The sequence below is a fragment of the Sapajus apella genome, unplaced genomic scaffold, assembly GCF_009761245.1.
Source record: "Sapajus apella isolate SASKATOON/1434 unplaced genomic scaffold, GSC_monkey_1.0 scaffold7, whole genome shotgun sequence".
Taxonomy (NCBI): Eukaryota; Metazoa; Chordata; class Mammalia; order Primates; family Cebidae; genus Sapajus; species Sapajus apella.
Window position 1 is genome coordinate 23,539,567 of NW_022436947.1, and position 24,881 is coordinate 23,564,447.

The 24,881-nt window shown below is 35.3% G+C and overlaps 1 protein-coding gene across 1 annotated transcript in view; it reads right to left on the reverse strand.

The window, feature by feature from the left end:
• CFTR (CF transmembrane conductance regulator) overlaps nt 1-24,881 on the reverse strand; it is a 180,103-nt gene that overhangs the window by 150,099 nt on the left and 5,123 nt on the right. The window contains exons 2-3 of the mRNA XM_032276197.1: nt 6,075-6,185; nt 1,307-1,415 (exon numbers count right to left, since the gene is read on the reverse strand). Coding sequence (XP_032132088.1) covers nt 1,307-1,415; nt 6,075-6,185 — 220 coding nt within the window. The remainder of the gene's footprint in view (nt 1-1,306; nt 1,416-6,074; nt 6,186-24,881) is intronic.

Here is a 24,881-nt window from a genome sequence, read left to right on the forward strand (position 1 = left end):
TAATATCACTCACTTCAATCCAACAATCATTTTTTGAAAACGTTACATACTTACATGATTTATATGATAGGATCAGAGTGAACTGTACTCCATACCCTGATTCAAAGCACACAGTAAAACTTATTTTCTAAAAATTACATCAAATAGAATCAGAAGCTGTAAATAAAATTGTTTATCAAAGCTCTAGGTGGTGCTCTGATTGAGAAAAATCATCTCAAAGGGAACCTAAAAGACATTTAATTCTCCGGCTACCTCATTTAAATTTATAAAATACTTTTTACCCCCAAATTTCCAAATGGTTGCAGATTTTCATATGAATATATATTATGGATCTATGATTTCAAAACCCAGAAAAATTTATTCTAGAAAATTGTCAAGTGCATTAGAGAACATTCTGGATATAAATGTAGTCATCTTTGTTAAGATAAGTTTTAAATGTATTTTTCGTGGGGTATTTGAACTGAAATTTTTTAAGCAATGTAACTCAAATGGCATTTCTTTGGGAGGCACTGTAGTACTGCTTAACTTCCTGAGGCATAAAGACCTATAGGAACACAAGTTAATCCATATGGGAAGTAAATACCCCAAAGTGAATATTGTGTACAGCCTTAACTTGAAGACTAAATAAGTCTTAAACCTGTTACCTTTAATAGGTTACAACCAAAGATTCAAATAATGTGTTGATGATGTAGAAAAATAATAAATCAGAGTCACATTGGACACCAGCTGGGGAACATGCAAGGCACTTAAGCACCACAAAGCCTTGATTTTCAGGTGTGCAACTCTTCATACTAGTGAACACATAAGATGTTAAGAAAATATATTGCAAGAGAACTTTGCTGCCATATTTTAAATTTTTAGTATTTTTCTTTGAAACAATTCAGCACGCAGATATGATTTCAAAATATTACAAACGTTCATATGTGTAATTAGATGCATTTGACCTAATTCTGCTAACATTGTCTTCTGACATTCTCTGTTGAATACTGTAAAATAAAGGCATCAGTAATCTCATATAGATAAGATAATGTGATTTGGAATCATAACAGTAAATAATTTTGTAAGCAAGGAATTTATTTTGCTGAGCCCATTGAGATTGTAAATTGCCACCCGTGTTCCAGGACATTTTCGTTCCAAAGGATTTTTACTCGTCCTTACTAGAGTTTTAGGTGGTTTCTTAGTGTTTGGAGTTGGTTTCATCCTTTATATTTTTACATCTATTCACCAGATTTCCTACTCCTTTAAGAATCACAAAAATTAACATATAATTATGTGATACATAATGAATTTCAAAGGAGATCCTTACCCCTAAATATAACAAGATTCCATAGAACGTAAATCTCCAGAAAAAGCATCGCCGAAGGGCATTAATGAGTTTGGGGTTTTTCTTTGAAGCCAGCTCTCTATCCCATTCTCTGCAAAGAATAAAAAGTGGGACCAATAAGTTGCATGTGCAAACATTTTACTTGTCTTATTTCCCTTAACATAGTTTGTTTCACACAAGTATATCCAAGGAGACTAACCCAAGTAATTACAGAGACAAAACCTCATGGAGACTCTCCAACATCAAACACTTAGACAGATATTCGGCAAATTTCAATGCTCTGCCATATATCACTGTGCAGGGAATTTATTTCATGAAAAGGCCACATTGTATGTGTTAAAGAAAAGTGTGGAGCTTCTAAAGAACAATGGAAAGTGTGGACAAAGAAAGTAAGACTTTTATGAATACTCACTGCTGTGCTTAGAACAAGGTGGAAAAAATAAACACATAAATATCCTACATTTTTCCCTCACACCTTGATCTTTATCTGTTTAGAGCTATGGCAGATTTTACAAGATTTCACTGTCGAATCACAAACAAGTTAAAATGTCAGGTGGCTTTTTCTGTTATTTAACATGAGAAAAATCTGTTAGACTTTGTTTTTAAAAGTAGAAGCATAAGATAAATATAATTAAACTTCATTTTAAACTACTGAAATCATTTATTAGAGTAAAAGTCTTTGAAAATGAGCACAGGATCAAATTACATATTTTCTATTGTAGTAAGAATAGACATCAAGTAGTCTGAAAACTGGCTGAAATCTAGTAAACATTCTGTTTTCTTTTAAATACTATAGGAATACCAGCTGATTGTATTTATTACATTATTGCCACTGATTTCTGTTAATAAAAGCCTTTTTTCTCTTCACAAAGGAATAAAGTATCTCTAAATATTATCATCATCTTAATTTTGAAACTGTACAGAGATGAAAAATTTCATGAACCACAATCATGAAAGAACTTTTATATAAACGATTAGATAAAGGCTACATTTCATCAATGGTTATTCCCATTACTATCAAGTTACCATAACTAAACATGGCTCTAAATCACTCTAAAGGAGGAATAAGCCAGGAGCAGTGGCTCATGCCAGTAATCCCAACACTTTGGGAGGCCAAGGCAGGCAGATTACTTGAGGTCAGGAGTTCAAGACCAGCCTGGCCAACAGAGCAAAACCCTATCTCTACTAAAAATACAAAAATAAGCTGGGCATGGTGGCTCACACCTATAGTCCCAGCTACTCAGGAGGCTGAGGCAGGGGAATCGCTTGAATCCAGGAGGCAGAGGATGCAGTGAGCTGAGATCACACTACTACACTCCAGCCTGGGCAGCAGAGTGAGACTCTGCCTCAAAAACAAACAATACAAACAAACAAAAAATATAAAGGAGTGGTATACAACTGATATTTGAAGACAAGCTTAGCAATCTCTGAGAATGTATCTTGGCATCCCGCAGAAGCTTGCTAATGAGAGCCTTTCTATAAAGCTTAATGACATTTTCCATCTATCTACCTCCCCAAACTCTTCACCCTTTCTCATACACAGAGCTAACCTCCCATCCATAACATTTGGTGACTCACAATACAGTAAAAAGCTAAGTATGAAGCAGACTCACCTTCTCCATCAAAGGAGAAATGGGTCAGATAGGAATGCCAAGGAAGGGTGTGTACATAAATCAATGAAATGGGTTCAATGTGAAAAAGTGCTCAACACCAAAGCAGACAGGTGTTGTTATATTTCATAAGAGGTCTCTAGCGACCCTGGTCAGTGTAGTTTTAGGAACATGATGGAAACCATATTTCAGAAGCTGAGATGTAAATGAAAGTGAAGAAGTAGAGAGACCAGGAGAACAGAGAATGTTAGCTATGAAAGAAAAAAAAAGAAAGGGGTAGTTACCTGAGGAGAAGGCAAGATCGGGGAATTTGTTTAATGGGTGAAACTTGAACAACTTGGTGCCACAAATTGTTAGCACCAAGAGTTGGTGGTGTGATTCTAGTAGCACCACATACCAGGCCCAAATCAGAAGTGAAGAAGTTTTATTCTTGTAAAGCTCATGTCCTGACTACAATCTTGGAATGGATATGTGGTTTGCACACTGAAGTTATGTACAGGATTCAATCCATGCTCACAAAATTGAGCAAAATGGGTTAATATTCTTCAACCACCTGGCAACCACTTGAGGGCCATGGTCACAAGGCAGTTATGAAATGTGAAGCCAGGGTCACTTCCCAAGGGTGCAGAGGTACAAAATACTATAAATGATATGTCACTCTTCCAAAATATTTCAATCAATTCCAAATACCGATTTTATAAGAAAAGAAGTAACAGGGTGAGGAAGAGATACAAAAATCAAAACAAAAGTAATAGAATTTATGCGTTTGTACTGGCACAGCATTGTTGAATTGAAATAAAATAGGCATACTTTTAAAATTGAATCAACATGGGGACACAGTGAAAATGAAAATAAAAAAATGTTAAGCCAGATAATTCTGCAAATTCAGATGGATGTCCTCTTTCTGGACATAAATAAAAATGTATCTGGAGTATACATTTTTCAATTAACCCAGCCTTACTCTGATTAATTATTCCCTTAGCATCCAATTAAAACTTAGATATTTAAGGACAGGCATGGTGGCTCATGCCTATAATCCCAGTATTCCGGGAGGCCAAAGCAGACTGATCACTTGAGGTCGGGAGTTTGAGACCAGGCTGGCCTATGTGGTGAAACTCCATCTCTACTAAAATACAAAAATTAGCCAGGCATTTGTGGTGGGCACCTATAAAACCAGCTACTCAAGAGGCTGAGGCAGGAGAATCACTTGAATCCACAGGCAGAGGTCGCAATGAGTGAAATCGCACCACTGTACCCCAGCCTGGGCAACAGGGTGAAACTCCTTCTCAAAAAAAAAAAAAAAAAAAAAGGTAGATATTCAATATCCATTATATTATTTTCAACTTGTCAATATATCTGCAGTGAATTATGTTTATATATTTTATCTCTCCAGCAATGCTACAGGTTTCTATGTAATGTCAGCCATTTCACATTCAATCATTGATTCATTCAATAAATATTTATGGAGTATATACTATATTCCAGGCTCTATGCTAGGCCCTTGGGGATACATCATAAAAGAGATCAAATCCAATAAAAAATATAAAACAAAACGAAGTATCCCTTCGTCATGGCACTTGCATACACCAAATTTCCAATAATAGAAGCTGGTCCTTGGTCTTAGAATTGTGAATTTGCTACTCCCACTAGCTTAATTCCTTGAATAAAATCAATACAAATAAAGTTTAATATCTTAATTTGCCTTCAAAATGCCAAAAAAAGGAAATGAATTTAATTAAAATAAACAAATTGCAAGTCGACTCAACATTTTTACTTTGGTACAATGATTTAATGGTTATGTTTTATCTTTTATCCCCACTCATTCTCACTTTTATCTGGCATCAGACCTGTGCTGTTGGCACGAGGTTCAGCCTAGCTCATTCTAGACTATGAGTGGCCCAAGGAGTGTAAGCATTGTGACTCAAGAGTCTCCAGGATTTTTCACATTGAGCCAAGAACAAAGGGCTCTTACTTCCACGGTCCTTGAGGATAGGAGCAAAGAGTTCTAACCAAGGACCCACTGTATGTAGAAAGCTGGCCTGGTCTCAGAAAATAAAACCAGCATAAGGGAAATGCCACCAGGTGGCATTTGAGTCCTTGGTCCCATTGAGTCCCTAAGACCAGTTCTCTACCTAGGTTTTCACACAGTTCAGGCTTCATGAGCCAATAAATTCCATTTCATTTACTTAAGCTAATTAATTGGGTTTCTGTCACTGGCAATCAAAAGGGTCCTAACCTTTTGTTTAGAAAGGAAACTGAGAAATTCTTTATGGTGGGACTACCATTTCTAGAAAGCAAGGCAGTACAGATCTCAGCTGGAATCATGGCTCCATCATTCATTAACTGGAAAAATATATCATCTCTCTGAGCCTCAGTTTGCTTTTCTGTAAAATGGAGATAATGATGCTTTCCTGTGGCCAAGAGGAGATATTCTATCTGGCATGTAATAGGTACTCAAAAATACACAATTTTTACATTTGTTTGATAGCCAGTAGCCATTATCTTAAGACTTCCCAGGGAGTATATTTATATCCAAGTATTACAATTTTGAAAGCAAATATACACAATTTGCTTCATAATGGTATTACTTTAGTTTTCACAAAATTCATCTCATGGTCTCTAATGAGATAAATTCTCTGAAACCAAACATGTATCAGGAAGAAAAAAAAGTCATTTTTCAGGAAAATGATTATTTTTCTTTTATGATTTGTTTAATTCTCCATTTAGTCAACATTTCAGCATGAAAATCAGATTTTTTTTAAGAGAGAGAGGGTCTTGATCTTTCACCCAGGCTGAAGTACAGTGGTGCAACCCCAACCTCGAACTCCTGGGCTCAAGTGATCCTTCTGCCTCAGCCTTCTGAGTAGCTGGGAATACAAGCATGCACCACCATGCCCATATAACTTTTTTCTTTTGTGTAGAGATGCAATTTGGCTATGTTGCCCAGGTTAGTTTCAAACTCCTGGTCTCAAGGAATCCTCTCATCTCAGCCTCCGAAATAGTTGGGATTACAGGCATTAGCCAGCATACCTGTCTCCTAATTTTAAATATAAGAATTAAGCCCACGAAATGTTTGCTTTTTCTTCTCTAAATAATAATATGAATTTCTATCTCCAACTAAACAATGTACATGAACATACCTTTCCAATTTTTCAGATAGATTGTCAGCAGAATCAGCAGAAGGGATTTGGTATATGTCTGACAATTCCAGGCGCTGTCTGTATCCTTTCTTCAAAATTGGTCTGGTCCAGCTAAAATAAAGAGATAAGGATCAGATATTCACTTGATTTGGTCTCCAATACAGATTTGAAATCTGATACCTATTCAAATTTTCTGGCATGTAGAAAATTAGGTACGCGCGAATATGAAAATAAGTCAATCTCTATAAATACCAGGCTTCATTTCTTACAGGCTACACCTGTATAAAACATCAACATCTCTGGATTAATGTGACAGTCACTTTGTCAGAGGGATTGGGAATAATGATACAATTTTTCCCAGGGAAAAAAACAAGCTGCTGAACATTCCATATTTAAATTATTTTTTTGAAAAATAACTTCCCCCAAATCATCATATACTAGCAGTGTATAACAAACTGTGGAAATCCAGCCTCTTCCATTTCAAATATAAAATGAACTCTAAATGACAAGACAGGCACTTAATCAACAGCCTTATATAATTTTGTTACTGCAGCATAGCATACTCAGCAATGAGCTATTTGTTGAAGGAACTGAGTATAGCGAGAGTTAGTGACGAGTTACTATCAATTTGTTGACTTAATTATCATGTTTGAATCATTACTTGAGGGTAGGACTATAACTTTCTTACGTTTTGCCTTACTCCATAGCAGCTACACTCATCTGACCTCTAAGCACCAATAAATAATAATTTATAACGGAAACTAGTAAAGTTGTCATGGGAAATTACTATGCAATATATCCTAGTGATTTTTACAAATACTGTTTCTAACTATTGAGGATAAGGTAGAATAATCTGTATAAAGATAGGAAAATCTAGAAAGAAGAAAGCGGAAGAGGGGGCAGAGGAGGGTTGTGACATCACTCATATACAAAGAGAAATTTTTAAATAAAATTCGAGAGTATTGATAGCTTTCTCAAGTAAAATTTTATATATTTATTTAAAAAAGGAATTGAACTTGGATTTAGTGAGTCCCAAACCTATGCTTTTTCCCTCAGGATCTTTCTTTTCTCCGGAGAATTCTAAAATTTGGCGTAATTCAGACCTTATTTGGTAATGTACCAAAATGCATTTTAAACCACCAAAAATCAAAATGGAGTGTCTTAGCAATATCTGAGAAGCAAGATAAATCCATAATAGAAAATATATTCTAGTAAAGCCATTCAAACAAAAGAGAAAGTACTATGCCAAATGCAAACATATTGACATTGTTCTGGGGCAAAACTTTGCAGGTGGCCTTCATGTCCAACTTCAATGCTCCTACCCTAAAGCTCCAGGTCCTTCTTCATACTTCCTTGGTCTGGAACTTCTTCAGTAGGCTCCTGCCCTGGGTTCCCAATATCTCTACAACTTGTCCTTCATTGAAACTTAACTGAATTAGGGCTTCAAGGTTAAGTGACTTCATTAACTATTTCTTAACTAAGATATTAATGAGTGACTATAATTTACTATGTCATATTTTCCTCTTAATTTGCAATATCTGCATTTTAACAAGAGCTTTCTTTAATAAAGAGTGCTAATTAGGTTTAATCTTCATTGCCCAATCTGATTCACTTGTAATTTTTCCTGGAGAGCAATAATGAAAATCGTTGAGACCAATCTGAATACAGCAGGAAAATGAGTGCCATGATCATGCAGGGTCTTCAATGGGCATCATCTGAGAAAATGATGGCACACCTATCTGGTGCACACTATCCCAGTATCTAACATAAAGAACAAAAGGAAAGTTGAAAATACAGGTGGCAGTTAGGCTGTAAAAAAAATCTGGGACATCAATTTATGATATAATTTAGATTATAGCCCTTGTAAACTAAAGCCAAGAAGTGAAAACGTAAAGTAGTGTTTACTAATAATAAAAAACAGCATATATTTAGCACTTTCCAAAGTCCCTTCATAAACATGAGCAGGTTGTGGCTTTCACTGGAAAATCTGCTTAAATGGGTAGAACAAAAAGGGATCATTGCCCAATTGTAAAGATTAAAAAATGGAGGCTTAGAGATGCTAAACTTGTCTAGACTATTAAATGGCAAAGCCTAGATTTTTCCACATTCTTCTGACATCATTCATTCTTTAACCATGTTCAGCTTTCCCTATTTAAGAAAAAAAAGTATGCTGGGTTGTGCTAGACAGACAGCTGGGAGAAGAGCCTGAAAGCAGGAAGAACAAAAGATAGCAGACTGCATGTAGAGATGTTGCATGCAGGCAAATATTTAACAATCCCCTCTCCCGAAAACAAAAACAAAAACTGACTTACGGCATTTGCTAATTTCTATGGTGTAAATACTCTCACCATCACCACATTAAACCAACCAAACATAAAGTCATTGAACACAGAGTCAGGAAGAGATACACAGTTGCATATTAGAATATACTACTATGAAAGTACAATAGAATATAGTCCACCTTTCAAATACAATGAACACAAATAACCTTAATAGCATAGATAATAGTAAAATGTAAAATAATTAGGAAGTGATAACTTTTGAGTTTTTTAATACATTTGTTTTAATATAATTTATTTAATTATAAGTTAAAATAATTTAAATAATGGCCATGTCTAACAATCAGCTTACAAATTTTCCGAAAATTTAACAATCAGCTCAGCTGGAAAGAGCCAAATCCAGCAGATCACTGACTTCCAGATGTCTGAAAGGCTTAGAATGAAGGTAATGGCACTGTGGATGGAAAGAAAAAGCCTGTAGAACATTTAGTAAAAAAGGAAAATGTGCTCCCACTATTAATTAATAAAGTCTGCATTTTCAATATGTTTGAAATTATTAAAATATGACACTATGTTTACAAATGAACAGAAATTCACTATCTGTCAATACCACACAAAAAAAAGGCATTTTCATTAAATTTAAAAATAAAATCTCCTCAATCTCTTTTTAAAAATATAAACATAACTCTTTTGGTCCATATCTATGACCCAGTGACCCTTCCCATAAATGGCCAGTTCATTTCAAAGAAACACAATTTGTGGGCTGCTTTTATAAAAAGCTTCCTGTGTTATCTGTGCCCATTTTTATAAGTTATGTTGCACCATGACACATAGTTTGGATTAGCAAGAATGTCATAGCCTAGCATCATCAAACCAAACAAATTCACTAATATAAAGACTTAGGTTCACCATCTATAATTATTAATGTCACTTAGTATTTCCTGGAAGGTTCACTATAATAAACCTATAGTTGTTTCCTGAAATATAAATTTGGTTTAAGGTAAATAACAATAACTAAAATCCATTAAGGATACGCTGCCCAACAATGACCACAGAGTCATCTTAAGAAAATATTTTATTTTGTGAGGTTAAACCAATAAAATTGAATGAAAACTCTGTCCCATCAAGGAGTTCTCCATGCCCACTTCAGGCCAGTCTTGGAAATAAAAAATAAACAGACATCTATACTTAGACACTTTATGAATTATTAATTAGTGCAAAATTCCAGTCACTCTTCCTTTTGAAAAACCCTGAGTATATTAAACAAATCTAGAATTTTAAAATGCACAGTCAGGACTTTTACTTCAGCATTTCTTCCACTAGAAATCAATGGTCATCCAGGTGTTTCATGACACAAAGCAGATATGCCTGGAATAACCAAAAAGCAATAAACTTGGCTCTGCCTTTCACGTGCCCCTGCTGTCTTCTCCTCTCACCTCTAGTTCATCTTATCCTTCTCCTCCATTCATAACCAGGCACTACATATTGACAATAGACTTTTAAACTGGTCTACTTAGAAATTTTGTTCAAAGTTCTGGCTATTTCTTTCTTTCTTATTGTCCTTCGCTTGTTTGTTTTTGTAAAGACAGGGTCTCACCGGCCTGCCCAGGCTTGTTGCAAATTCTGGGCTTAAGAGATCCTCCTGCCTTGGCCTCACAAAGTTCTGGAATTACAGGCATGAGCCACCACACCCGGCCTAGTTCTGGCTATTTCTAACAGAAACCAACTAATCATTCATTATGTGGTAGCAGACAGAGATCCATAAGACATATGGATTTTTACTATTTTTAAGTTTTAAACTAACTTTGAAAATAAAGTCTAGCATCCTAGATACACTGTTCTGTTCATTTAAGTATAAGAGATTTCAGATTTTATTAATGAAAAGCCTTGTCACTTGATTTTTAAAACACACACACACACACACACACACACAAAGATGTCACTATATTTAGTAAATTTCGTTTCTTAGGATAAAACTTCCAATTTTCATATAAAGTGACTTGTAATTCCTTACAAAGAAAAAAACTTGCCAATTATAATCACTATTAAAGCTTTGATTTTCATACAACCTATCCTCCTAAAGTCATATAATTAAACCTTATAATCATTTTTCAATTTGACATTTGCCTTTTATTAATTCAACAGAGACATCTGACATTTTCATCTGCTAAAACTTCAGATGAAGGTCAGATATCAGATCTTTTCAAGTCAAAGTGATTTTTAATGTAGAAAACAACCATGCTTCCATGTATTTAACATTACTTTTTATTTAACTAGGCAAATAAAGTAAAATGTAATAAAATAAAATATCAAATTCAAACCACTAGTTGCATGACACTTCTCCCAAATACTGACATGTTAATACACTCAGACTAATAGCCTTTCTCCTTTCTGTATGAAATAACTAATACTTGAGGAACTAAATAGAGATTAAACTAGTTTGTGTAGACAAATTCGAATACATTAGAAATTTTCTCAGCATCAAATGTATTTGCCATGAGTTTGAAATAGGCCACATGATCTGGATAGTCCTAACCAAAAAAGAAAAAAAAAATGTTGAAGGGAGGGAAAGGAAAGAGGGGACTCACTGGAAGAGATTATGATCATAAATACCAAACTCCTAGAGCACAGCTCCACCACTTTGTTTTAGTAATTTTGATAAATGACTATGATGGGGAGGGTTGATTTGAGACTAAAACTCATCTAGTGTCTATAAGGATATTTTTCTAAAATCATAAATAAGGTTTTGAATGTCACAATTATTTTACCCAATTTAGATTCAGTGTTATTTAGTCAGATGTATTTTTCTCAAAGAATCATAATAAAAATAAGACTTGACAAAGTGATAGTATCCAGCTCTCAAAAAGTACTGTGTAAAACTTGTAGGCTTCAAGAACTCAATTTAAAATCACAGCATTGGGGTCAAGTTGCAAATTTCCCCTCCTCTGATTCCATAAGGTATTTAGCAGTGTTTGCTGCTTCTCCATAAAATGGTGAATTTATAAGCAATAACCACTTGGTCAGCTTCATCAATTTTGGAGAGTATATGCTTACTAAAGATAAACCGTGTGTGTGTTTGAGTTAATTGTTCCCAAGGCTTAATTTTATCAAGGGACTTGTAGAAGTTCTTTTTCTTTCTCTAGGTAAGTAAACAGCATCAAAGTGGTCGATTAATTTCAGAAGCTCTGCAGAACTAATTATTTGCTGCTAAACAAAAGATTATAAACCAATACTGAAAAATCTTCTGGAGGTCCAGGATTTACAACCATACAGGCACCCTAGTGAAAATTAATTTTTTAACTTAATGCCCAATAAATCCAAACATTAAATAGAAAACCGATCTACCCATTTCATAAGCTGCTTCTAAAATATAAATATTATTAGGAACAGAAGTATGTTAAGAAAATATCAAAAAATATATTTTCTTTTTTGCTTCTCTATATGCTCTAATGTTTAACAATAGCATGCATAACTTTGGAAGGAAGAAATACTTTTTCATTAAAGAAAAGGTACCTATAATTATAATGCATTAATTGCTATGGGTAACTACTAACATAAATTCTCTGGCCAAATATATTCTAACTCTATGATTTTCATGTAATGCTATCAATATTAATTTTCTATAAAATCACTTTTTCTTTCTCAACATGGTTGTCAGAGGTAATGTTTCACCTTGAAGAATATAAATCTCTGGTTGCCTGATGCCTACAACAAATCTGTTACTGAAAAAAAAAAAAAAGCTGAACTAAAGATTTTAAGAAGAAACACAGCCCTGGCTTGTAATCTTGTCTCTATTATTTCCCATCCATGTAGCCTTGGAAAAAGCTCTTAAGATCTCTCAGCTGCAGTTCCTGCTGGAGATAATTACTACCATGACTCCTGTTGCTGATGTTCATGGGAGCCAAATTCAATGTTGTCTGTAAAGCACTACGACTGTACATTTTTACATGCTTCTTCATATCAACTCCTTGGCTTTGGTTTAATTTTCAAAGCACCAGAGTTTATTATCGGAATTATAACAAAAATGATGGCTCACATTAGTATTCATTACCACAGACTTGCATAATTTTAAGTATTTCACATACATTATTCCATCTGATGTCCACAACAATTCAAGAGGGAGGTCTTGGTCATATCTCCATTTTACAGTTGAGAAACTGAGGCTGAGGAAGCTTAATTAATTTGTCAAAAGCAGAGTTAGAATTTTTAAAAATAGAATTGTGACACAAAAGCCCACGTGTATCCAATTTGCCATATTATAATTAATTTTTTAAAGTAGCATACACTTAGATACACCACAAGCAGCAATAACAAAAAATAAATAAATTGCAAATTATCAAAATTAAATACTTTTGTGCTTCAAAAGACACTATTAAGAAAATTGAAAGAAAATCCACAATCATTGGTGAGGAAAAGAAAAAACCCACAATAAAATACTACTTCATACCAAGTAGGATGGCTGTAATTTTTAAAAGTAGATAATAATAACTGTTGCAAGTATGTGGAGAAACCAAAACCCTTATACAACGGTGGTAGGAATTTAAAATGATGCAGCCACTTTGGAAAACAATTTGAAAATATTAAACATAAAATTACTATATGGCCCATCAATTCCACACCTAGGTATATGCCCAAAAGAAATGAAAATGTATGTCTGCACAAAAACCTGTATACAAATGTTCATAGCAGCATTATTTATGATAGATAAAAATTAGGAGCAACAAAACTATCTATCAACTGGGGAAAGGATAAGTAAAATATATATTCTTATAAATGCAATATTTCAACAATAAAAAGAATAATGCAAGCCAGGTGCTGTGGCTCACACCTATAATCCCAGCAGTTTAGGATGCTGTGGCAGTAGGATCACTTGAGCCCAGGAGTTTGAGACCAGCCTGGACGACATAGTAAGATCCTGTCTTTACAAAAAATTATAAATTAGCCAGTCATGGTGGCACATGCCTGTAGTCTCAACTACTCAGAAGACTGAGGTGGGAGGATTGCTTTAGCCCATGACTTCAAGGCTACAGTGAGCCATGATCACGCCACTGCACATTCCAACCTGGACAACAGAGCAAGGCCCTGACTCTAGTAAAATAAAGAAGAATGACACACTGATACATGCTACAACAGGGGTGAATCTTTTTTAAAAAAAAATATATGCTAAGTGAAGGCTGGGTGCGGTGGCTCACACCTGTAATCCCAGCACTTTGGGGTACCGAGGCAGGCAGATCATGAGGTCAGGAGATTGAGACCATCCTGGCCAACATGGTGAAGCCCCATCTCTACTAAAATACAAAATACTAGCTGGGCGTGGTGGCACATACTTGTAATCCCAGCTACTCGGGAGGCTGACACAGGGAAATCACTTGAATCCAAGAGGCGGAGGTTGCAGTGAGCCGAAATTGCCCCACTGCACTCCAGCCTGGTGACAGAGAAAGACTCCATCTCAAAAAAAAAAAAAAAAAAAATATATATATATATATATATATGTGTGTGTGTGTGTGTGTATGTATATATATACATATATACATATATATACATATATACATACACACACATATATGCTAAGTGAAATAAGCCAGTCACAAAAGAACACTTTGTTCCATTTACATAAAATTTCCAGAATAGGCAAATCTATACATATGGAAAGTACATTTGTAGTTGCCTAGGGCAAGCAGGGTAATTTGGAATAAGGAATGACTGCTAATAGGAATGGAGCTTCTTTTCGCAGTGACTAAAGTGTTCTAAAATTGATTATGGTGATAGACAACTCTTTGAATATATGAACAAAATTATTGAATTCTATGCTTTAAATGGGTAAGTTGTTTTGAATATGAATTATATCTCAAAGTTATTAAGAACAATAGCATATAGAAATCAACTGTCAGTGTTAATATTAGAAAGTTTTACAAAACATTTGATTTTTCACTCCTAGAACTGGTGAAATCAAAATTTTCATTATAGTGACTTTGATAATCTAAGCTCTTTTAAATATGTTAATAACTGGTTGGCTACAGCAAGTGATTTAAGATTACATGCATAGCTCATGAGAAGATCTAAGGATTGGTGACATGCACCATAAGTTTGTGTAAATTGTTTGTTTTTTTGTCCTCCAGAATCAATGAACTTCACTTCTGGGACTATTATGAATTCAAATAAAAAGTGGTAAAGGCAACGGTATTGTAAAGAAATCAAGGAACATGTACCATTGGCATTGAAAGGCCACTTCTAACAGCTGTATCTAATTCACTCACATGACTTGGATTTCAAAGACTCAAGCACTTAAGAGGCAATAATAAGCAATGCCCCCGCCCCCCAAAAAGACCTGACCCATCTTGAAAGATAACAGAAGAAACAAAGCATTGTGATTTATAGTTGATGCCCATCTACTTTACAGAAGCATCCACAGAGTGCCTTTCCATGATTTGGGGTTGATTTTTATTCTATTGAGGCATTATGCCACCAATAAGAGCCATGAAACTGTAGCTGGAACAACTGGCTAGAAAGAAGAATGATTACCCTATAAACTGCTGCATCCTGTATGAGTTCATATTTAGGAGCTCTTTGCTCACAAGACAAGGGATACCATTGCTCTCTAATTAGAGATTTTTATTTCCATTGGCAATAAAAATATATTTGAAACCAAGAAAATAAGGAAGAGGGGAAATGGATTGGCCTTAAGATTTTACGGTAGAAATGCCACTAGGTTACTGGCTGGCATTTTTAAAGCTTAAATAGAGAAACTTGTGCCACTGTCAAAATTTCATCACTATTACTGTTAGACAATCACATTCTAGAAAACAGAAGCAGAGAAGCAGTTTCAAGCATGTCCATTCGTAGCTGAGAGGGAAAAAGGAAAACAAGTTCCACCTCTCTTCTGCCTAATATAGAAACAAAATAGACATTACATGAGTGATATGAGGATATCTCCCATATGATATATTGATTTAACTTTGCTGGTACTTGTTTTATAATTATTCCATTTATTTGGTATTTCCTCTCTTTTTCTAGTCCTCAAAATCCCTTATTGAAGTTCTTTGTTTATCTACCTTGTTCAGATACCATCACTAGGACCTAAAGTAAACACTCTCTAATGGGCTTCTCTGTCTTTTGACAGAGAAATACCCATATCTTTTCTGAGCCATGGTTGTCTTTCTGGAATTAACTCAACGTTTGGAATTAAAGGTACTTGATTTTTCTCGCTAAAGTGTTTATTGAAAGGTGGAGATGACATTTCTCTTTGGGGACATAAATCCTTCGATAAGCTCTGGGCTATAGAGTCAGGAACCTGTCTGGCATGAACCACTACAGGCAAAGTGCAAGCTAGACTTTTTTATGACCTTTAACAACTAAATGATTTAATGACCTGTCACTATGTGTACAACAAAATCACTATTTATTAAATCCTTTCTAGCACTTGCTTGCAAGTTACTGCCTTGAATCGACTTTTCCCAAATTAAAAAAAATAAAATACTGTGTAATTCTTCCTGATGCAGTTTGGGGATTTTTACTTGTTTGTTCATTGGTAAAATAGAGACTAGAAGTGACCTCAAAAATGTTCTAAGATGAAGATGATTAACAATACTCCAAGGATAATACTGAAACTGATGCTGCATCACAATAACAAAGCTGGTGATTTTCAAAATTCAATTGTGATAAAGTTGGTCTCTAGGATTCTGTCTGAAATCATCTAAACAGATAAAAATGATCAGTCAACTCTGGAATTTTTCTCATCTGTTGTGATCTTTCCTTCACCCTCATCTGTTTATGTTCTTTGCTCTGTTGTGCTGTTATGTTATGGCTACACATGATTATTTCTCAGAAGGATTCCAAGAACATCATGGCATTGGATTCAGACTTCCCAGCGGCAGCTGATTTCCCATTTTCAAACTAAACATGGAATTAGGTTCGTGGTAGCATTTTAACCCTTTTTTTTTTCTTCCACTGTTATTACTTAACCCTCAAGAAAACAAATTGCAAAGTACTGCAAATTAAAGGTAAAGCTAGCATCTTCTTTACTTCTCCGTTTTGGGAGCAGGAGAATGTATGCAGACACATTGTGTGACTCAAGATTTAAGTTTCATCCTGTTCTTGAGTTTGAGGACCAATACTTAAGCTACTTTCATTTTCTTGAAGCCTTGTTATCACTGGGAAGGAGACCAATAGCAAAGCTTGAGACAGGCAGGATTGGTCAGAAGCCCCTGATTAACAATCCCCCATTCCCACAGTGAATCCCACAGATGAGGAACAAGACAGAGGCAGAGAACATAGCCAGCAATTGATTCAAGGTTTACCAAGGAATTAATAAAACTCTACTGCAAGAGCCTTGCTTTAAATCCCTTTTACTTCATATTTATGTCTTTTTTTTTTTTCATAAAAGCAACATATACCTAAGTAAAGGTCTGCAACACACTTAAGTTGCTATTTTTCCAATAGCAAAACATGCAATAATGGATAATTGATTCATTAACCAATTCTAATAAGCAGTTTAAGAATTTAAAATGTTCACCTTTGCAATAAGGTCATTAAAAGCACAAAGCATGATAATTTGGAGAAAATAAATTTTATAGGCATTTCAGAATTTTTTTTCTACCTCAAAATGTTACAATCTCTTGCATCCATTCACACTTCAGGAAAATGAACTTTAAAGGAAATGTGCCAGATTCTCTTCTTTTTGAACTCTGCAGGAGCTCCTATTGACTTATTAGGTATCTCTTAATTTTTAAAAAGATTCTCTTATTACTATCACTGGGCATCGCATTCTTTGGTTCAGCCACATCACACCGAAAAAAAATGATAACTTACTTAAAATAAAACTTAGCCTCTATTTTCAAGAAGCCTCAAATGCATGGAAATAGTCATATATAAATTATGTATGTGTGAGCCTCTCTGAAGTCTAGGGTAATTCTCTGTGGTGTGCTCTATTCTATCCTGTACTTCTTCCACCTGAGCCTTTACCACAAAATGTGTATTTATTTGTCTACCAATCCCCCATGTTTCCAAGCACCCTAGACTATAAGGTCCACAAGAAGAAACACCTTATAGATCTCGCCTGTGTGTGTGTGTATGTGTGTGTGTGTGTGTGTTTTAACCACTGAATCCCCTGCACGAAACATGGAACATAATTGACATTACAATTTGTTTGCTAATTTCTTTCCCTCAGAAGACTCACTTCTTGAGGACAATGTAGATGTAATATCTATCTTTCTATCCCCATCATTTTGTTCAGTGCCTGGGACAGAGCAGAAATTGAACAAATTAATGTCTCAATTAATCAATTACACAAACATGATATGTTTATAGCCCACATAAGGACACTGATTGCAAAAAGGTGCTGCTTAGCTGTTACTCCTGGTCAGAAATATTAAAACCCCCCAAAAAAGAGGTAAAACATTTTTCAATTCTGTAGTAAATACAATGCAAATATGAGGGTGTCTATACCTGTTCAGAGACCATTCTTTAATAATGTTTCTTCTCTTTTTCTGAGTCCTAAAGTTGATCATCCTAAAGCTTCCAGTCAACATTATTTAATTCTCCTCAATAAAATGTTTTCATATGCAACATTTTCAATTATCAAAATATTCTTCCAAACATTTGGCCTTCATCCTATTTTTAGTGGACATGTACCAAAATTTCATAAATGGAAAGTCATTCTTCAGCCCTCTCAAGAGTAAAAGGTCCTTTTTCTTATGACCCTCTTAGATTGTTCCTGTATCGTGTCACTTAACATCCTTTGCAATGTCTCCACGCTATTCATGGACTACTATACATGAAGTACATATAGTTTTTAAAAGGTTTCATAAATTACATGTATTATACTTTATGGTTTCAAATAACTTCCATATCTCATTCTGCTCCTTAAGACTGTTATTGATTGTTATAGGTTGAATTGTGTTTCTCCCAAAAAAGATATGTTTGAGTCCTAACCCCCAGTACCTAAGGATGTGACCTTATTTAGAGATAGGATCTTTACAGAGGTAATAACATTTCAATGAGGTCACCAGAGTGGACCTTCCTCCAATATGACTGATGTGCTTATATTAATAGGAAAGAAGTCTGGACGCAGAGACAGGCACACAGGGAGAATACCATGTGAAGACAGAGATCAGCGTGATGCCTCTGCAAGTCAAAGAATGCCAAGGATTTCTAGCAAACCACTAGATGGTAGGTAGGGGAAAAGCATGGAATAAACTCTTCCTTGTGGGCCTCAGAAGAGATCAAACCTACCAAATCAAAGCTGCCAACACCTTGATCTTGCACTTCTAGTCTCCAAAACTGTAGGATAATAAATTTCTGTTCTTTAAGCCACCGTTTGTATTTGGTTATGGTAGCCCTAGTAAACTAATACACTGGCCTTAAGTAACAGAGAAATTCCATGTTAGGACAATGTATACAAGGGGACAAATGAACAAAGGTTATACTCAAGAGTATATAAGATACAGTCATGTTCTGCATGACATTTCAGTCTACAGCAGGCTGCATATACAATGGTGGTCCCATGAGATCATTACATAGTATTTCTAGTTCACCTTTTCTGTGTTTAGACATGTTTACATACACAAACACCACTGTGTTACAACCGCCTGCAGTATTCAGTACAGTAACAAGCTGTACAAGTTTGTAGCCTAGAAGCAAAAGGCTACGTCATATTGCCTAAGTGTGTAGTAGGCTATGCGACATCTAGATTTGTATAGGTATACTCTGTAGTATTCTCACAACAATAAAATTGCCTAAGGACATATTTCCCAGAATGCATCCCCATTGTTAACTGACATATGCCTGCAAATGTAAAAGCTGGGGATAGAAGTCAATGGCAAACCAAAGGATACATATGTAGAATTGGGGGCAGGGGCATTTGTAGGAGGAGTGTGACATCCATAATTCAAAGAAAGCACTGGGTATAATTCATAGGAGAGCAAGGTTAAATTTAGAGAAGAAAGATACTTTCTCAGCACCCAGACAGAAAGATGAAAAGGTGCTAAATTATAATAATGCTGTTGTTGCTGATAACAGTGCTTACCATTTATTAAAGACACCCTATGTCTGGCATTATTTGCTATCACTTGATGCATAGAAAGTGCTTACAGAGAGTGATGGTTAATTTTATATGTCAACTGGGAGGGTGTTTTTGGATGAGGTTAACATTTAAATCAATAAACTTTGGGTAAAGCAGATTGCCCTCTCTAATAAAGATGAACTTCATCCAATCAACTGAAGGCCTGAATAGAACAAAAAGACTGCCTTCCAGAGAAAGAGAGAATTCCTCAACAGACTGCCTTTGGACTTAAACTGGAACATCGACTCTCCTGAGTTTCCTGCCAGCTGCTCCATACTGCAGATTTTGGACTTGTTAGCCATCATAATCATGTAAGCCAATTCTTTATAATAAAGTGTGTGTGTGTGTACCATTGGTTCTACTCTGGAAAACCATGACTAATATACAGAACAAATGCTCAATGAATTTTTGATATCACAATACTCTGCCATGTTAAGATAAGGATAACTCATTGTACAGATGAGAATAGCTGAGGTTGAGAGAGATTAAGTAAATTGCCTAAGATCACATTGTTAATAAGTGACAGAGTTAGGATTCCAGCCAGGTCTGTCTGATTCCAAAGTACATGCTCCTTCCATCACATATTGCTACCTGAGAGTTGACAATGAAGATAAAGATGAAATAGAATATGAGATCATTTTCTAAGGATACAAAAGGGTGAAATGAGGGACACAAGGGAAGATCAGGAACAACCAATATGGGGGAAGAATTAGGTCAGTGGTTTTCACATTGTGAGCCCCAACATCCAGTGTTCTCTAGAGATATTTCAGTGAATTCACCAACTTCTGATTTGAAATGTATATGTTTTAAAATATTATTTGATAGATAGGAACAAAAATAATCACCCATTCTCAAAAGTGTGAGTATATATTAATTGTAGCACACTAGATTCATCCAAACATTATCCTGGGCTGTCAGGCTAATTTGTTTAGTATCCACTATGTAGGAAAGCTTCTGCTGACATCTCTTTGCATATATTTAGACCTGTTAAGATCTGTTATTGGTTACCTCTGTACTGCATTAGTGAGCATGTCACTACAGCATACGTGGGCCAAGCGCAGTTAATAGCCCATCATATCTTTGACATACCTGTTTGCACGAGGTCTCATCACAGCACAACAGAGTTGTACAACACCCAGGGAACAATAACAAGCCACATATGATATTATCATGGTTTTATAATACTTTATCATGATTACTTGCTTTAAAGTGATATTGGTTATAGGATTCACTATCAATTTAACGATAGCCTTTTCAAAAAGAAGCACTATGTTAACTATACACAGTTTTTAGAAATTAACAATATTATGCACTTGTTCATGCAATCACCTACCCACTTTCTTCTTCAGCATCATAATTAAAGTTTTAGTCTAAGCGTTCTTCATATTCAGACCAAAAATATTCTTCTGAGTCACTCTCAGCCTTTCAGAGCTATGAATAGGGTTACAGTGACAAGCTGCATTCATAACACCTCCACCTGTAGGACAGGCAGTATAATTTCAAGGCATAATAAAGTGCTGAGCTTAGGCAACTTCTACTTTAATTACATTGCTTAGTATGCCAGACAAACTTCAGACTAAATATTACCTGTTTTTTTTTTTTTTCAAAACTAGATCACAAAGTAATTTATCCCAAGAAATCTCAAGCAACAAACTAACTTTAAGTCAGCCTTGTGGTATGAAACCAATGCAAATAATTCAACTGAAGTCACAGGAATATATACCTTTTATGTATTGATAAGTTCCCATATTACAACTTATTCCTGGGCCTGGTGGTGGACAAGTTTCTTTTGACATCAATTATAAAAGGCATCTCAATTTCAGAAACATAACACTGTGAAAAATACAAGCATGGAGGATCAAGAAAATTGCACATAAATGTTATACAAAATCACCTTTACTTTAGAGCACTAGGTTAACTGTTTCTTTGTATTATGGGAGAGTTATTATCTTTTATTGTCACTTCTGTTTTTATATACTGCAGTCCCATGGAAGATTTCATTTGAAAATTGATGAAAGTATTGTTTTTTAAACAACTGTGAAAAACATTGCCCTGGGAAAATGCAAGACAGAAGATAGATTTGATAGAGCCTTTGGCTTGAAGGACACATTAAAAGATGCATAGTCCAAAAAAAAAGAGGCAATGAAATGGTCAACAAATGCTTATAAGTCAAAAATCATTCTGGAAAATAATTTAATAACTGTTAAGCTACCATTTTCTTCTCCTGAAAAGTCCATTTTGCACGTCTAAATGTTTCACTTACTTCTAAAATTATTCAATTACTGAACAAAATAATGTTCTAAAAGCCTTAAAATGTTTTCCAGATCTTTATTTTAAACTAAGAAAAACTAAAAACTGTATCATTTTAAAACGTATTGCATTAGAATTTAAATAAAGGTATTTTGCAACATGTGACAGTTACATGAAAATCAAATTTTAATGTTCATAATAAAGTTTAATTGAAACACAGCCATGCTCATTTGTTTGCATATTGTCTATGGCAGAGATTTATGCAGCCCACAAAGTTGAAAATATTTACTATCTGGCCCTTTACACATAAAAGTATAGCAATGGATTTTGGTTGAACAACTGTTTTTGTGTTGTTATTGTTTTAATTTCTAGAGTTTATATAAAGACGTTTAAAATAAATAAAATATACAAAGGAAGTCCCCTATATAGTTTCTCCACCTTGCTTCCTCTAGAACTGTGGTTGCTAATCCCAGTCAACATATGCTTCATCTGTGTCACACCCACAACAAATGCTAGACTCTAAGGTCTGGCCCTTGAATCACCTCTAAACATAGCTGTCAGTACCCCTGGGATTCTGCCTATTACGCCTAATTTTCATGTATTTGCCTGGCTGGTACCAAATGAAATTCTAGAGTCTCTTTTTGAAATTCTTAAGCCTTCACTAGGCCTTTGGGAGTAGATATGAAGTCAGGTAGGAGGGAGCTGCACTTCTAGGCAGTGCTGAGAAGGAACTCAGCATATTTAACAAAGATCAAAGTTTTAAAATAAAACAAGGATATATAACATTTTCAAAAGTAAAGAAAACCTTCTTTTAACACACACAAAAACCTCACCATAGTAGGTGAGGTCCTATTTTTATTCAGTCACTGGAGACAGTATCTGAAGTCCCAAGCAGATTTTCATAACTCATTAAATTTCTATGACCTCTCACATGTTGTGTCCCATGATGTGAAAAGCACTGCCTAAAGAAGTGAAGTTATCAGGAGGTTCAGACATCAGTTAGCAGGTTATATAGGAGGGTTATATAGGAAAGTTCTAAGTAGAACTTCTAAGTAGAATTTAACCAGTACTATCCCTAAAACTCAGCCGCTTGTTCCTATTACTCTCAGGTCATGCTATGCCACAATAAGGCCAAATCTGTGGGCACTCTAAATATTTATAAAACTGTCACCTCAGACATCTTATAACTCTTACCTAAGGCTAAGCTCTAAATCACTTTAAAACATTTTCAAATAATCATCTTACCTGACCCTGAGCCATACACATCATTTCCTTTTCTGTTTTTGAGAGAAGTAGAGTCTCATAGGTCTCCATTCCTACTCCATGCTTTCTGTTGCAATTAAATTTTCTCATTCAGTAAGCAGCACCACTATCCCCTCCATTATCCAAATCAACAAATCTAGATGTTATCCTTAGCTCTTCTCCTTTCCTTTTCCACTGATAATTAATTACCAAACCAGTTGATTTTACCTCCTGTCTTTCAAATCTCTCTCTTGCTCTCTTTCTCTCTCTCTCCCTACTGTCACTCTTTCAGTTCATCTTTTCTTTTGCAAAACTGCAACAGTATGTGAACCAATTATGTCCCTCCCCTGTTTAAAAGCCATGGCTTTTCACTTCCAGTATGATCAAGCCCAAACAAAGCTTACGAAGTCCCTTATGTTCTGGCCCCTTTTAGAGTTTCCAGACCCATCTCCCACAAATTTCTGTCACACATTTTATGTTCCAGTCATAGGGAACGTCTCAGGATTCTTCAAAGGTGCCATGCTTACTTATCCTGACAGTCCTCCACACTATCTGTTCAAATTTTTCCTAACCTATCTCCACCCTCTTTGGTAATTCCAGTTGAATAACCTCCTTTAGGTGTGAATGCAAAAGACACTTCCTCCAGCAAGCCTTCCTTGACCAGCCTTAGACTAGGTTAAATGCCCCAGTTGAGGGCTTCTATGAAGCCCTTGTGAAACCTGGGTTTCAGATAATTTGTTTCATAAAGGCAGCAACAATTTCCTTTTGTCTACCTCTACCTTCATGTTTCACTTAGAATACAGAATTCAAATGAGATTATCTTCCATGTTAGCCAGAATCATGACCTACAAAAGAAGTACTGCTCTATCTCAGCTCCTTGAAGCAAGTTATGTGAAAATTTTCTGGCTGTATCCAGGTACAGTTTTACTGCTGAGAGTTCTAATAATCTTACGGACCTAGCAAAAATCTTCATTTCCTTACCCCATGAGCAAGGAATTAGTAAGCATGCCATCCCACAAAGGTTAAGTCAGAAGGGACACAAGAGAACTTTGATGGAATAATTGTTTTAAGTATTAAGAATCTGCTCACAGTCCCACTTGATTTTATTCCTTTTTATCAAAACGACGCCAGCACCACAGGACTGCTGAATGTCATCAATCTACAATATACATAGGTCTCCAGGGTTGATCACCATGAACTCATAACCATCACAAAAAGATCTTTATTAAATTGTTCCATGGAAGAGTCTTGAAATGGTCTGAATATTGTACTAAACAAATTATAAAAGGCCCTGCCATACAAAGTTTTAGAATCTGAAATCGTAATTTATGTCAAAAGATAGTAATAATAGAGCTGCACAGAAAATAGGAAATTTGACAAGCCTTGCAACTTGAATACAGCTGTGAAAAACTCTGAAAAAAGATTTTTCAGAGCTCTGTAGGAATGTAATTCTCTACATCAAGCAAGCTAATAGTAAATTAAATTCGTACAAGCTTCCTGCTAAAAGAAGCCTAAGCTCTTTGCTGACACAAAGCCCTACAGTAAAGCCACTTCGTAATGCCAATTTCACACTGAAACAACTATGTGGTACATTGATTCTAGAGTGCTGAAGAGAAACAATTGAAAGAGCAATGTTTTCCTCCGTGATAATGCACTTGACATATTTGTAAATTGATCTTTCTGCCAAGATCTCCAAACAACCAGACCTTTATCATAGTCTGTTTTCCCCTCTTGACCTCATTGCATCTCAGAGGTTTTGCTCCAGGAAGATGCCCTACACAGATGCATTGGGATCAAAATTGACAAAATTGCTGCTGAGTCAGAGAAGTTTTTAAAGTTTGACAACCAATATATAACTGCATGCTAAATAGTTAACATCCTTCCCTGATGGTTTTGCAATACTATGCTTATATTGTAGCTCTATCACACCGAAATTACAGGCTCTTGTGAAAGACACTAGCAATAATAACGCATTTT